Raw genomic sequence first — 12,101 nt, forward strand, 5'->3', positions numbered from 1 at the left:
TTTTTTTTTTTTTTTTTTTTTTTTTTTTTTTTTTTTTTTTTTTTTTTTTTTTTTTTTTTTTTTTTTTGTACCTATGGTCCTTTTTTTTAATAAACCAATTGGCATAACAAATCTCAAATGTAGGGAATGGAAACTAACATTTGTAAATGGCCTAATGCTAAATATTACTTACATTGTGGCTCAAACTGCACTCCAGTAGTTAGCCTCCCCATCTTGCTGACCAGCCATGCACTTTTAGGTAGTTCATCTTTCGCTGCAAAGCATTATGATGACAATACAGAGGTCTCTGACTCATTACTAGAAATTTGGAAAGTTAAAAACAATGATATGCATGAAATTACACTCAATATAGTAGCTCAATACATATATGCACAACAGAGCATCCAGAAAAGAATAAAGGAAGTGCTGAAGGATTTACAAGAATTTCCTTTCCTTTTATGAGGAGAACATTTTGATCCATATTAAAAGATAAATGCATGAACACTTTTTATATAGAGGGAAACAATTTATTTTTCTACAAGAATACTGAGTACTAAGGACAAATAATACCATTTGCACAAATCAAGACTAAGAACGAGTTTCTCAGTACCATTGTAGTACATTTTCTCTCCTTCCCTAAGGTTAGCATTCTATTTCCTAATCCACTCATTGCGATCAACAGGAAGTAAAGAAAGAACAGAATGGCTGGAGTGCGATCCTCTCGGGAGTAATCAATAAATAATAACAGAGATTTACGACCCAAAGGAGGGAACTTGTTCCCACCCTATCAATGCAGCCAAAAACAAATTAAATTTCCACTTACAGCCTTATCGACTTGAGGAGGGTTATACTTTTTTTTGGATACTGAGGACAAGAACAGGTAATAGTTATAGGTGCATATATGTGAGATAACTGCATTTGTTATGGTTGGAATATGAGAGATAACTGACACATATATTATCGGACCATACACCCACACCAACACGCTTATCAGAAGGTAACTCATTATTTACAGGAGAAAGGCATAAGTGTGACTCCAACTGACAGATTCCTTGAGCCATATCTGAGCCCCATTAGACCAAAGTCCTCAGAACATAATCTGCAGATAGTGAACCATGTCAACATATGCCTCGAGGATGTCCACAAAATAACTATAGGACACATTAGTCCCAAAAAAGTTGTACGATGTCATGTGCGTGTATATATAGATATTATAGTGTTGCAAACCTTTTCTTCCGTATGACTGGGAAAATACCAAAAGCTCCAATGCCATATTTGGGGTAGTATGCACATGATCTCAATTGTAAAACCCTGGAGCCATAAGCCAGCATATATAAATCACCATAATGAACAGGGATGCATCAATGTAACCAAGAATAAAATTTGAACTGGAAGTGGTATCTCTTACGGATCAGAGTTCGATACATAGAGGTCCATAAATGTATGGGGATCATCAATGCCACTGTCCAACAAAAAATCTTGTTCTCAAGAAGAAATCAGCAAGAGTCTAATAGGCTTCTGTGGGAAGTATAGGCATCACAGAAGATTACCTTTGCCATCGAAACAGTGCATTCCCTATGATCTCCTCAGGTTTATGATCGAGTGGACCTGATACCTAAATAGGTTAAGCAGAAACCACGATCTTTTCACATCCAATCTACTCAAATAACGTACATCTTTTTCACGAAGGGATAGTAAATTACGGAATTATATATTGAGCTTTTGAAATTTGGCAATGATAACTAATTTGTGAATAATCGTATAGCTTCCAAGGGATACAGTTGCGACTAAATCCACGTGAGGGTCATCAATGGGCTTAAGCATGATCACTGTGCTAAAATGCCTTGCCTCATCGAAATATTCCTCGAAAAGACATTTTAAAGCAAGCTTCCCGAACAGCAGATTATATGATGACTCCAACATCCTGCATGTAAATAAAATACGGTTTTTCACAGCATCCCCACTCAAGAAAAACACAACAGTCCGACAAATCAACAATACTCCCAGGCGCTGAAATTGAAATTATTCAGTATTCACACAGACAACGCACAAACCATGGAAACCATTAAATGTCAAGTAAGACCTCAAAAAAAAAAAAAAAATGTCCAACATGCAGAACTCAGCTTCCCAGTCACATAAGTTGAAAAATGGTTATCTGCAGTCTTACTCTCAAGAAACGCCGTGGCATTGCGCATAAATGGTACGAACAGAAGAGAAGGTTAGAAAAAACGTACCTGGTACGAGCAGCAAGCGGAGGATAATCGAAGAGCGGCGGAACGAGAACCATAGGAGGCGGAGGCTCCTTGTTCATCCAATTTCCCATTGCGACTAGGAGTAACTGTAGAATAGAGAGAATTGGAAAGAGGATCAAACCGAAGAGAAGGACGCAGAACGAGGGAAAAGAAGAACAGTGAAGATGAAGACGAAGAAGATGAGAGAAGATGAAGAAGACGGTTAGGGAAAGCGGGAGTTGTGAAATGTAGCCCGCGCATCTCTCCCGATGTGGAAGAAAGTGTCAAGCTTTGTAGCCCAGCGGAATCCAACTACGTGTCGCTCACTGTCCAAAGGTTCGTAAATGCATTTCTTCCGTGTCATAAAAACAAATAATAATAATAATAAATAAATAAAATAAATATGGTACGAGCAATCTTGAAAATAAGATGACTAAAAAGTGAACAAAAGTTACAATTTATACCAACAATGTGCACCTTTCTTCTCGGTAGTTCCATTATAGGAACTTCATGTTGGGCGATCTCTTAATAATTGCATGTGAGTGAGGGCGATCTCTTAAGAATTGCAAGCCTACCGCTAGCATATATTGTATGCTTCATTCCGTTACGTACTGCCGTCAGTCTCACGGTTTTAAAACGCGACCACCCAAGCTTACCACTAGCAGATATTGTCCGTTTTGGCCTGTTACGTATCGCTGTCAGTCTCACGATTTCAAAACATGTCTGTTAAGGAGAAGTTTCCAAATCCTTATAAAAAAATGTTTTATTCATGTCTCAAACTGACGTGGGATCTCACAATCCACCCCTTGGGGCCCAACGTCCTCGCTGACACATTGTCCAATGATGACTTTGATACCATTTGTAACAGTGTAAGCCACCGCGAATAGATATTATCTGTTTTGGTCCGTTACGTCTCGCCGTCAGTCTCACGATTTTAAATCGTGTATGGTAGGGCTAGATTTTCACATTCTTACGAAATGTTTCGTTCTCATCTCCAACGGAGGTAAGATCTAACACGATAATTGAGTCACTTTCAACAAAAATGGTATTGAATAATGAATATGCGGCTGGTAGCTTTAAGTAGTTCCTCACCAATGGCATTCTTCATTTGTTTATTTATATACCCCCAAATACTTGGATTGCTATTAGCCTCCAAATTCCGTTCTCATCGCTGTGGTTTACAAGCCTCCATGTCATCTCTCTTTTGTTTTTTTGTTTGTATTTTCTTTCTTTTTGATTTTGCAGCGAGGAAATCCATCGTATAATTTGAAGGTCGATTTGAAAATTCGAGCTCTTTATTGATTCTGATGGTCACTTTATGGAATCAGTAATAAATAAGTGGAAAGGAAGACGACAAGGAGCAAAAAGTTGAAGAAGAATATGGCGTTATGGAATTTGGATGTCTGCATTTAAGATCGATGTGGCTGCATGGGTGTGGCGCATCGGGCAGATAGCGGGAAAGTTTTCTGCGCCTCTGCTTCTTTTTCCATTCATTTGTCAACTCCATTGCTCCATTCACATACTTATTTTCTTGCCATTAATACCTGCAATTTCTCTATTCACTAGATTTTTGGATTCTCTCTGTTCTTGTTTTTCGTTGCGCTTCCTAGATTGACTCATCAGCAACATCAGAACCCAGATTGAGATTTAACCCTTGGTTTTGGTTAATCTGTTTGAAGTCCGTGAAGGCAAGAGAAGAACGGCTATTTCAGCTGTTTCTGATCGTTTTACTGTTTGATTGAACGTCTTCTTGCGGGTTTTTGCAGGTAATTTTCACAATTTCATTTGTGTTGTACGATATTCTACTCTGTTTTATCCATTAGAACCAAAGTCGAGTTTTCCATGTCCACCAGATTCATCTCTGTTTTTTTACCTACGTCTAGTTTTTCCCGTTTGGACGGTGGATGTTGATTTTCTGGCCTTTGGAATTTTTGCACTCTCTCTTTCGTCCTTTTTCCTTTTTGCTAGTTTGCCCATTTTGAGGGTTCGAGATTATGATTGCTTGAATTGGGTCAGTTTCCGTATGAACTTCAAAGTAGAACGCGATGTTGCACGCAATGAAGGAGAGTGGGCAAATGACCCGTTACTTATCGCCGTCAGTCTTATGGTTCTAAAACGTGTCTACTAGGGAGAGGTTTCCGCATCCTTCTAAGGAATATTTTGTTTCCCTCTTCAACCGACGTGGGATCTCACAATCCAATCCACCTCTTTACTGAAATTACTGATGTATGACTTTCTCTTACTCCTCTTGACTGCAGAGCTGCAATGGCGATTTGTATACCTATTGGGAGCTGCAAACTGTTCTGCAGGGCGGTAGATTTGAAGTTGCAAGGTTGTAAAAGAGCCCAATGGGACGCTAGTATAGCTTTCAAAAGTTGCTTGCAGGATGCGTTTTCACGGTACTGGACATAGATTCCGAACGTAGACGAATCTAACCATCAAAACAAATTTTAGTTTACTGCATTCCTGCTTGGATCAAAGTACTTGGATATTTCACATTTCTAGAGATGATCCTCCAAATATGACGGGATTAGAGAGTGACTTCTCTTTATACCCCACTAAACTTCGACATAACACTGAAGAACTTTATAAGACAATCTTCTAGTTTTTGTTTGATACTCTTATTTTTATCTTGTATCTGGTTATGTTTGTTGAATAAAATCATAAATTGTTGCATTTGTACTGTTAGAAGATGCTCAAGCACATCAATGTCTACAAACTGAGAACCATTTTGATTCTGTACTACTATGAAATGAATTTTGAGATATGTATTCATTTTCCTGTCTTCTAAGCAAAGAAAATATGTGATCAGATAGAATTATTTGTATGTATGAATGAAGAATTTATGATTCTATATGGGTAGCCGTTTAGAAGTCTCTCCCTTCTACTGTTTAACACCACAGACTTCATTTTATTCTTTGCACAATTATCCAGGTCATATGGGTTAAGAAAGTTCTCACATGTACGAAGAAGCAAGACTTCCTCACCTACAATTAATAAGAAATGGAGAACTCCGACGACAGTCACTTCGGCGTGCTTGAGTGGCGGTTCAACAAAGTATTTTGACTTTATTGTTATTGGTAGCGGAGTTGCTGGCCTTCGTTATGCTCTTGAAGTTGCAAAACATGGATCTGTAGCTGTGATCACCAAGGCTGAACCTCATGAGAGCAATACAAATTATGCTCAAGGAGGTGTTAGTGCTGTTCTTTGTCCTTCAGATTCTGTTGAAAGTCATGTGCAGGATACCATCGTCGCCGGGGCTCATCTGTGTGATGAGGAGACAGTTAGAGTATGTTTTCCAGCTTGCATATCATACCTTCACACTTTTTTTGAAAGTTCATTACCTTTTCTCTTTCTTTCTTTCTTTCTTCTGAAATTGCCTGTTTTCCTTAGGTTGTATGTACAGAAGGGCCTGACAGAATCAAAGAGTTGATTGCTATGGGTGCTTCATTTGACCATGGGGAAGATGGTAATTTGCATCTAGCAAGGGAAGGGGGACACTCTCATCGTAGGATTGTTCATGCCGCAGATATGACTGGAAGGGAAATCGAGCGGGCTCTTTTGGAGGCCGTTGTCAGGGATCCAAATATTTTTGTGTTTGAGCACCATTTTGCAATTGACTTACTTACTTCCGAGGTTTGCCTTTCCCTGTTTCTTTCAACAAAACTTTTGTTACCTTGTTTCTTCCGAGTTCATTGTACTTTGAGAAATTTAGACATCAGGTGAGATCCCACGTCGGTTAGAGAGAGGAATGAAACATTCCTTATAAGGATGTAGAAACCTCTCTCTAGTAGACGCGTTTTAAAACCTTGAGGGTAACTCCAGAGGAGAAAGCCCAAAGAGGACAATACCTGCAAGCGGTCAGCTTGGGTTTGGGCTTGACTGTTAGACAGAGTAATATCAAAAAGTATAAACAAATGCTTAAATGCAGCAATGTGAAATGATGTTGCTAATATTGCAGGATGGTTCTGACATAGTTTGTGTTGGTGTTGATACTTTGAATGCTGAAACATTGGAGGTGATATCTCGGTTCATCCCCATATCTGAACGCAGTTTTGAGTCTTAAAACAATTCACGTATTCTGCCCTTTAATTTCTTTCCTCTCGTGTACTTCCAGGTTACACGGTTTATTTCCAAGGTAACTTTACTTGCCTCAGGTGGAGCTGGACACATGTATCCATCAACAACGAATCCCCTGGTACTTTTCATTTCCATTCTACAATCTTCTCAACGAAACTAATTCATGTGGGTTACTATATGTTAGGAATACTGGCAGGATAGAAGTTAGGAATTTTATTAGAATCGTAGGGATACAATTGTAGTTAGCCCAGAAATTGGTCAAAGATAGAGGAGTGGAGGAGATAGTGTTGGGCAATTGATCGGTAATAGGTTATTGTACTTCTTGTAACTTGTATATTTTATCTTTCAATACCATTTTATTTGTTTGGTTCCAATCAGAATCTTACATGCAACCGTATCTTGTTTGGTGGATATATTTATTCTAATGTTAGTCGACATCGTCTTAAAGGTTGCCACTGGAGATGGAATTGCCATGTCTCATCGAGCTCAAGCTGTAATTTCCAACATGGAGTGAGTAACCGTCTCAGTCATTGTGATTTGTCTTATGCCTATTCTTTTGATTGCTGCCGACTTCGGTTGTTAAATGTAACAGCCCAAGCCCACCACTAGCAGATATTGTCCTCTTTGAGCTTTTCATTCCGAGTTTCCCCTCAAGGTTTTAAAATGCGTCTGCTAAGGAGAGGTTTCCACACCCTTGTAAAGAATGCTTCGTTCTTCTCTCCAACTGATGTGGGATCTCACAATCCACCCCCCTTCTAGGCCCAGCGTTCTCGCTAGCACTCGTTCCCTTCTCCAATCGATGTGAGACCCCCAATCCACCCCTTTGGGGCCCAACGTCCTTGCTGCTAGCACACTGCTTCATGTCCACCTCCTTTGAGGCTTAGTCTCCTCGCTGGCACATCGCCCGGTGTCTGGCTCTGGTACCATTTGGAATAGTCCAAGGCCATAGATAGTAGATATTGTCCTTTTTGGGTTTTTTACTTTCAGGCTTCCCCTCAAAGTTTTAAAATGCGTCTACTAGAGAGAAATTTCCACACCCCTATAAAAAATGTTTCGTTCCCTTCCCTAACCGACGAGGGATCTCACATTAAATAAGAATACGAAATACATTATCTTACATTTCTAGTATTTCTTTGACTTTTGAAGATGCGGTTGTACCTTTGTTCTTGTGATGTTGGTTAATTTTTAGTAATGTTTCCTTTCCTGGAGTATATTTGGGTAATGATTTAGGATGATAGGAGTCATGGTTATTAATAGATTTTATTATCTAATGCAGATTTGTGCAGTTCCACCCAACTGCCTTAGCTGATGAAGGCCTTCCAGTTAGACTAGACAAGCCAAGAGAAAATGCTTTTCTTATAACCGAAGCGGTTCGGGGTGATGGAGGTATCCTGTACAATTTAGGTATGGAAAGGTTTATGCCATCGTACGACGAGAGAGCCGAGCTCGCTCCGAGAGATGTGGTGGCTAGAAGCATAGATGACCAGCTGAAAAAGCGAAATGAGAAGTATGTACTACTAGATATTAGTCACAAGCCCAGGGAAAACATTCTCTCCCATTTCCCCAACATTGCTGCTGAGTGCCTCAAGCATGGTCTGGACATTACATGCCAGCCAATTCCAGTGGTTCCGGCTGCTCATTACATTTGTGGGGGAGTTCGTGCGGGGCTTCAGGGGGAGACTAATGTGCAGGGTCTGTATGTTGCAGGTGAGGTTGCGTGCACGGGTTTACACGGAGCCAACCGTCTAGCTAGCAACTCATTGCTGGAAGCTCTAGTTTTTGCACGAAGGGCAGTTGAGCCCTCTGTTGATCATATGAAGAGCTCAAGTTTTGATTCTCGTATCTTGAATAAATGGGCTAGACCTTTCGTGCCCGTGTCCCTCGGAAACGATTTCATGAGCAGAATCATATCGATGACTAACGACATAAGGAAACAGTTACAACTAATCATGTGGAAGTATGTAGGAATTGTTCGGTCGACCACGAGGCTCGAGACTGCAGAGCAGAAGATCAGCAAGCTAGAAGCAACATGGGAAGGGTACTTGTTTCATCAAGGATGGGAGCCAACCATGGTGGCTCTGGAGGTTTGTGAAATGAGGAACCTGTTTTGCTGCGCGAAGCTGGTCGTAAGCAGCGCCATCACTCGGCAAGAGAGCCGTGGGCTTCATTACACCATAGATTTTCCTCATCTTGAGGAGAGTAAGAGGCTTCCTACCATCATATTTCCTTGTTCACCCATCAAGAGTACATGGAGCTCAAGACAGCTTCACTGGTAGCCTGTGTAGTAGTAAGTAATGTCTCTGCTTGTGTCAAATCTTGTGCTAGCCTAAATATTTGTATTTACAGGACTGAGTTATAATTCTTGTGTAGTCTCATTAGGCTTAGGCTAAGTGCAGCATTTAAGAGAAAGGTTCGCGTTGTTGGTAGTTCTTATTTTCATTCGATGTTTCCATGTATAAGGTTGTTTAGTATTAGCTGACTTAAGTTTAGTCGTGAATGGAGGTGCCCATGAATATTTTAGTATCGGAGACATGGTAAATAGTTCTAAATAGTAATTAAACTGTCGTTAGTAATAGTTTAAGGTCACCGTTAATAGATATTGTTTTCTTTAGTCCATTACGTATTGTCTCAATCTCACAATTTTAAAATTCATCTTTCATACCTTTATAAGAATGTGGCATGAGATCTCACAATTCTCTTAGGAATCGTCCTCGCTGGTGCATCGCTTGGTGTCTCGCTAGAATATTATTTATAACAATTCAAACACACCGTTAGTATATATTGTCTGTCTTGCCACGGACGAATGTCTTCTTGGGAAGCACAATTTCTCTGCCATGATTGAAGACGAGAATCCCTGTCTCACAAAAATCCATGGATCTCTTATACTACATAGAACGACGCTCAAATTTCAACAACGCTTTTGGCCCACCGACTTGTCGCATACGCTCAATTTCCAATTTCAGCCGCTTTCACTTCCCATTACCTAAATGCCTACGAAACCAATGAAAATTTTGAGCAGTGAAAAAGCTCAGACGGGTTGCTTTCGCTTTGCTCTGTTGCAAAACCATGGACCCACCGAAGCTCCGCCGTGTATTGGTGCTTCTCTTCCTGGGTTTAGTGGGATGGCCGATGACGTCGGTTGGCGCCGCCGCTGGTGGCGGTGGCGATTCGGCGAGTTGTCGGTTTCCGGCTGTGTACAACTTCGGTGACTCGAACTCAGACACAGGAGGAATATCAGCTGCATTCGATGCGATTCAATCACCCAATGGCATGACCTTCTTTGGACATCCTTCTGGGAGGGCCTGCGATGGCCGTCTCATTATAGACTTCATGGGTAAGTTACCAAATTTTCTCATATCTCTCTGTTTGTGAAGATTATGCACAAATCACTATCTGGGTCTGTAAATTATTGCTTGAGCTCTTAAGATTAGCGATGGTTTAATCTTTGTTTAGATTGTTCAGACTTGAGGCCTTCCAGTATAATTAAGAAGTAAAACCATGCGAGTTTAGCTCTAAATTGCATTATCAAAAGATATTAGAGACGGTTAGACGAACACGACTCTCCACAATGGTATGATATTGTCCACTTTAAGTATAAGCTCTCGTGGCTTTGTTTTGGGCTTTTCCAAAAAGCCTCGATGGAGAGAGTATTATTTGATTATAAATTCATGATCATTCCCTAAATTAGTCGATATCGGACTTTCATCATCCAACAGAGACGATGGAAACTGAAAATGGCTTACAATACAATTAGTATATCTAAGTATCTAACAGAGTGAACTCATCAATCAGGATTTTCGACATTTGGAAGCCTTTTTTGGGCTTTGAGTTCTTCATTTTCAGCTCTATCAACTGATATATCTGATTCTTTTGCAGCCGAGAAGCTGAAAGTTCCTTACCTGAGTGCATATCTTGATTCAGTAGGAACAAGCTTTAGGTATGGAGCTAATTTCGCAACCGGTGGTTCGTCGATTCGTCCCGGTGGTTACAGCCCTTTTCATCTTGCTGTCCAAGTCTCACAGTTCATCCAGTTCAAATCCCGCACCACCTATCTATACAATAGACTTCACTCCCACAGTCAGTTTCTCATTCATTACTCTATGCACATTACACTTCTCAGGACAGAACAAAGCTTCAGCTTCTTGTTGTGTGAATTTTCTCATGTTATGTCTTTAACAATGGCTATTATGTTGGCTACTTGGAGATAGACAGCACAGCTATACCAATGGAAAGCAGTATCGCGAGGCCCCGGGAGTTTTCGAAGGCGCTATATATGTTCGATATTGCACAGAACGATCTCTTCCATGGCTTCCAATACTCATCTGAAGAACAAGTTAGAGCTTCCATTCCAGACATGATAAACACGTTCTCTGAAGCTGTGCAAGTAGGCAATCTAAATCACTCACTCAACAAAATATACATAAAACACACGTTGGTTGGAGAGGGGAACGAAACATTCCTTATAAGGGTGTGGAAACTTCTCCCTACCAGATTCGTTTTAAAATCGTGGGGCTAACTGCGATACGTAACGAGCCAAAGCAGACAATATTTGCTAGGACACTGGGCGGTGTGCCAGTGAGGATGTGGGCCCCTAAGAAGGGTGAATTATGAGATCCCACGTCGGTTGGAGAGGGGAACAAAGTATTTCTTATAAGGGTGTAAAAACCTCTCCCTGACAGATGCGTTTTAAAACCGTGAGACTGACAACGATATGTAACGGACAAAAACGGGCAATATCGGCTAGCAGTTGCCTTGGACTGTTACAAATGGTATCAGAGCTAGACACCGGGCGGTGTGCCAGCGAGGACGCTGGCCCCCAAGGGGGGTAGATTATGAGATCCCACATCGGTTGGAGACGAAACATTTCTTATAAGGGTGTGGGAACCTCTTCCTAATAGACGCGTTTTAAAACCGTGAGACTAACGGCGATACGTAACGGGCCAAAGGGGACAATAGCTACTAGCGGTGGCCTTAGGCCAAAAACTTAAAATGAAAACTCTAACGTTCTTCTTGGTGTATGTTTCAGCAAATATACAAGGAGGGGGCAAGGTATTTCTGGGTGCATAACACAGGTCCAGTTGGATGTCTACCTTTTACTATCTTGAATAACCAGAGGCCAAGTAACATAGACAGCATTGGGTGTGTCAAGAGTGCAAATGAAGTCGCTCAAGAACTCAACCGGCAGCTCAAGAATCTGCTGCTAAAGCTGAGAAAAGAGCTTCCTCTAGCTAGAATCACTCACGTAGACATGTATTCAGCCAAATATCTTCTCATTAGCAAGGCGAAAACTCTAGGTTGTTCTTCTTTTCTCAAAATTTGATGGGAAGAAAGTGGTAGCCGACTAACTTCAGTGTTGAAACTGGTGCAGGTTATGTTGATCCAGTGAACTATTGCTGTGGGAGCTTCCATGGCTTACACCTCAACTGTGGGAAGAAAGAAGCTGTGAATGGAACAGTCTACGAGAACAACGCTTGCAAGGATCCATCAAGGCATGTTAGCTGGGATGGCATACACTACTCTGAGGCTGCAAACTTGTGGGTTGCTAACCACATTTTGAATGGCTCATTTTCAGACCCACCATTGCCGATCGACAAAGCTTGTCGATCGTCACCAATACGATGAATTGAACCATTATAAGTCGATGAAAATGTACTCGTAACATAGTACTTCGAAATAAATGAACTACAATGGTGCATAAATATGGAAGGATCGGCTGATTATGAGCAGAATCAACGTTCTTTTAAATCCAAATTCTTGGTGGAAGAACTTAATAAAAAATTTGTGTTGGATCAAAAGATTTATCAGAAATGA

General features: G+C 40.7%; 3 protein-coding genes across 3 annotated transcripts in view; 2 read left to right on the forward strand and 1 right to left on the reverse strand.

Annotated features, from left to right (window-relative positions):
- Positions 1-2,520, reverse strand: part of LOC111809318 — a 9,536-nt gene extending 7,016 nt beyond the window's left edge. The window contains exons 1-7 of the mRNA XM_023695758.1: positions 2,214-2,520; positions 1,759-1,903; positions 1,530-1,594; positions 1,388-1,441; positions 1,207-1,290; positions 993-1,078; positions 173-253 (exon numbers count right to left, since the gene is read on the reverse strand). Coding sequence (XP_023551526.1) covers positions 173-253; positions 993-1,078; positions 1,207-1,290; positions 1,388-1,441; positions 1,530-1,594; positions 1,759-1,903; positions 2,214-2,302 — 604 coding nt within the window. The 5' untranslated portion in view covers positions 2,303-2,520. The remainder of the gene's footprint in view (positions 1-172; positions 254-992; positions 1,079-1,206; positions 1,291-1,387; positions 1,442-1,529; positions 1,595-1,758; positions 1,904-2,213) is intronic.
- An 821-nt stretch (positions 2,521-3,341) lies between these two features.
- LOC111808187 (L-aspartate oxidase, chloroplastic-like) lies at positions 3,342-8,810 on the forward strand. Its single transcript, XM_023694026.1, has 8 exons — positions 3,342-3,976; positions 4,469-4,609; positions 5,145-5,499; positions 5,604-5,846; positions 6,172-6,228; positions 6,328-6,408; positions 6,739-6,800; positions 7,567-8,810. Exons 2-8 carry the CDS (start codon positions 4,476-4,478, stop codon positions 8,564-8,566), a joined length of 1,932 nt encoding a protein of 643 aa, XP_023549794.1. The 5' UTR covers positions 3,342-3,976; positions 4,469-4,475; the 3' UTR covers positions 8,567-8,810.
- Positions 8,811-9,116: 306 nt separating this feature from the next.
- On the forward strand, positions 9,117-12,079 carry LOC111809135 (GDSL esterase/lipase At3g27950-like). The gene is made up of 5 exons (XM_023695494.1): positions 9,117-9,624; positions 10,167-10,367; positions 10,499-10,674; positions 11,317-11,584; positions 11,659-12,079. The coding sequence occupies exons 1-5, from the start codon at positions 9,357-9,359 to the stop codon at positions 11,910-11,912; spliced, it is 1,167 nt and encodes a 388-aa protein (XP_023551262.1). The 5' UTR covers positions 9,117-9,356; the 3' UTR covers positions 11,913-12,079.
- Positions 12,080-12,101: the final 22 nt, after the last annotated feature.

Source organism: Cucurbita pepo, chromosome LG13, assembly GCF_002806865.2.
Source record: "Cucurbita pepo subsp. pepo cultivar mu-cu-16 chromosome LG13, ASM280686v2, whole genome shotgun sequence".
NCBI classification, from domain to species: Eukaryota; Viridiplantae; Streptophyta; class Magnoliopsida; order Cucurbitales; family Cucurbitaceae; genus Cucurbita; species Cucurbita pepo.

Bases quoted from the DNA above. Each gene is read 5' to 3' on its own strand.
- LOC111808187 (XM_023694026.1), top strand. From the start codon at position 4,476: ATGGCGATTTGTATACCTATTGGGAGCTGCAAACTGTTCTGCAGGGCG. The intron at 5,847-6,171 runs GTTTGCCTTTCC...CTAATATTGCAG, and splicing joins TTGACTTACTTACTTCCGAG to GATGGTTCTGACATAGTTTG. The intron at 6,801-7,566 runs GTGAGTAACCGT...TATCTAATGCAG, and splicing joins GCTGTAATTTCCAACATGGA to ATTTGTGCAGTTCCACCCAA.
- LOC111809135 (XM_023695494.1), top strand. From the start codon at position 9,357: ATGGACCCACCGAAGCTCCGCCGTGTATTGGTGCTTCTCTTCCTGGGT. The intron at 10,368-10,498 runs GTCAGTTTCTCA...ACTTGGAGATAG, and splicing joins CAATAGACTTCACTCCCACA to ACAGCACAGCTATACCAATG. The intron at 11,585-11,658 runs GTTGTTCTTCTT...AAACTGGTGCAG, and splicing joins TAGCAAGGCGAAAACTCTAG to GTTATGTTGATCCAGTGAAC.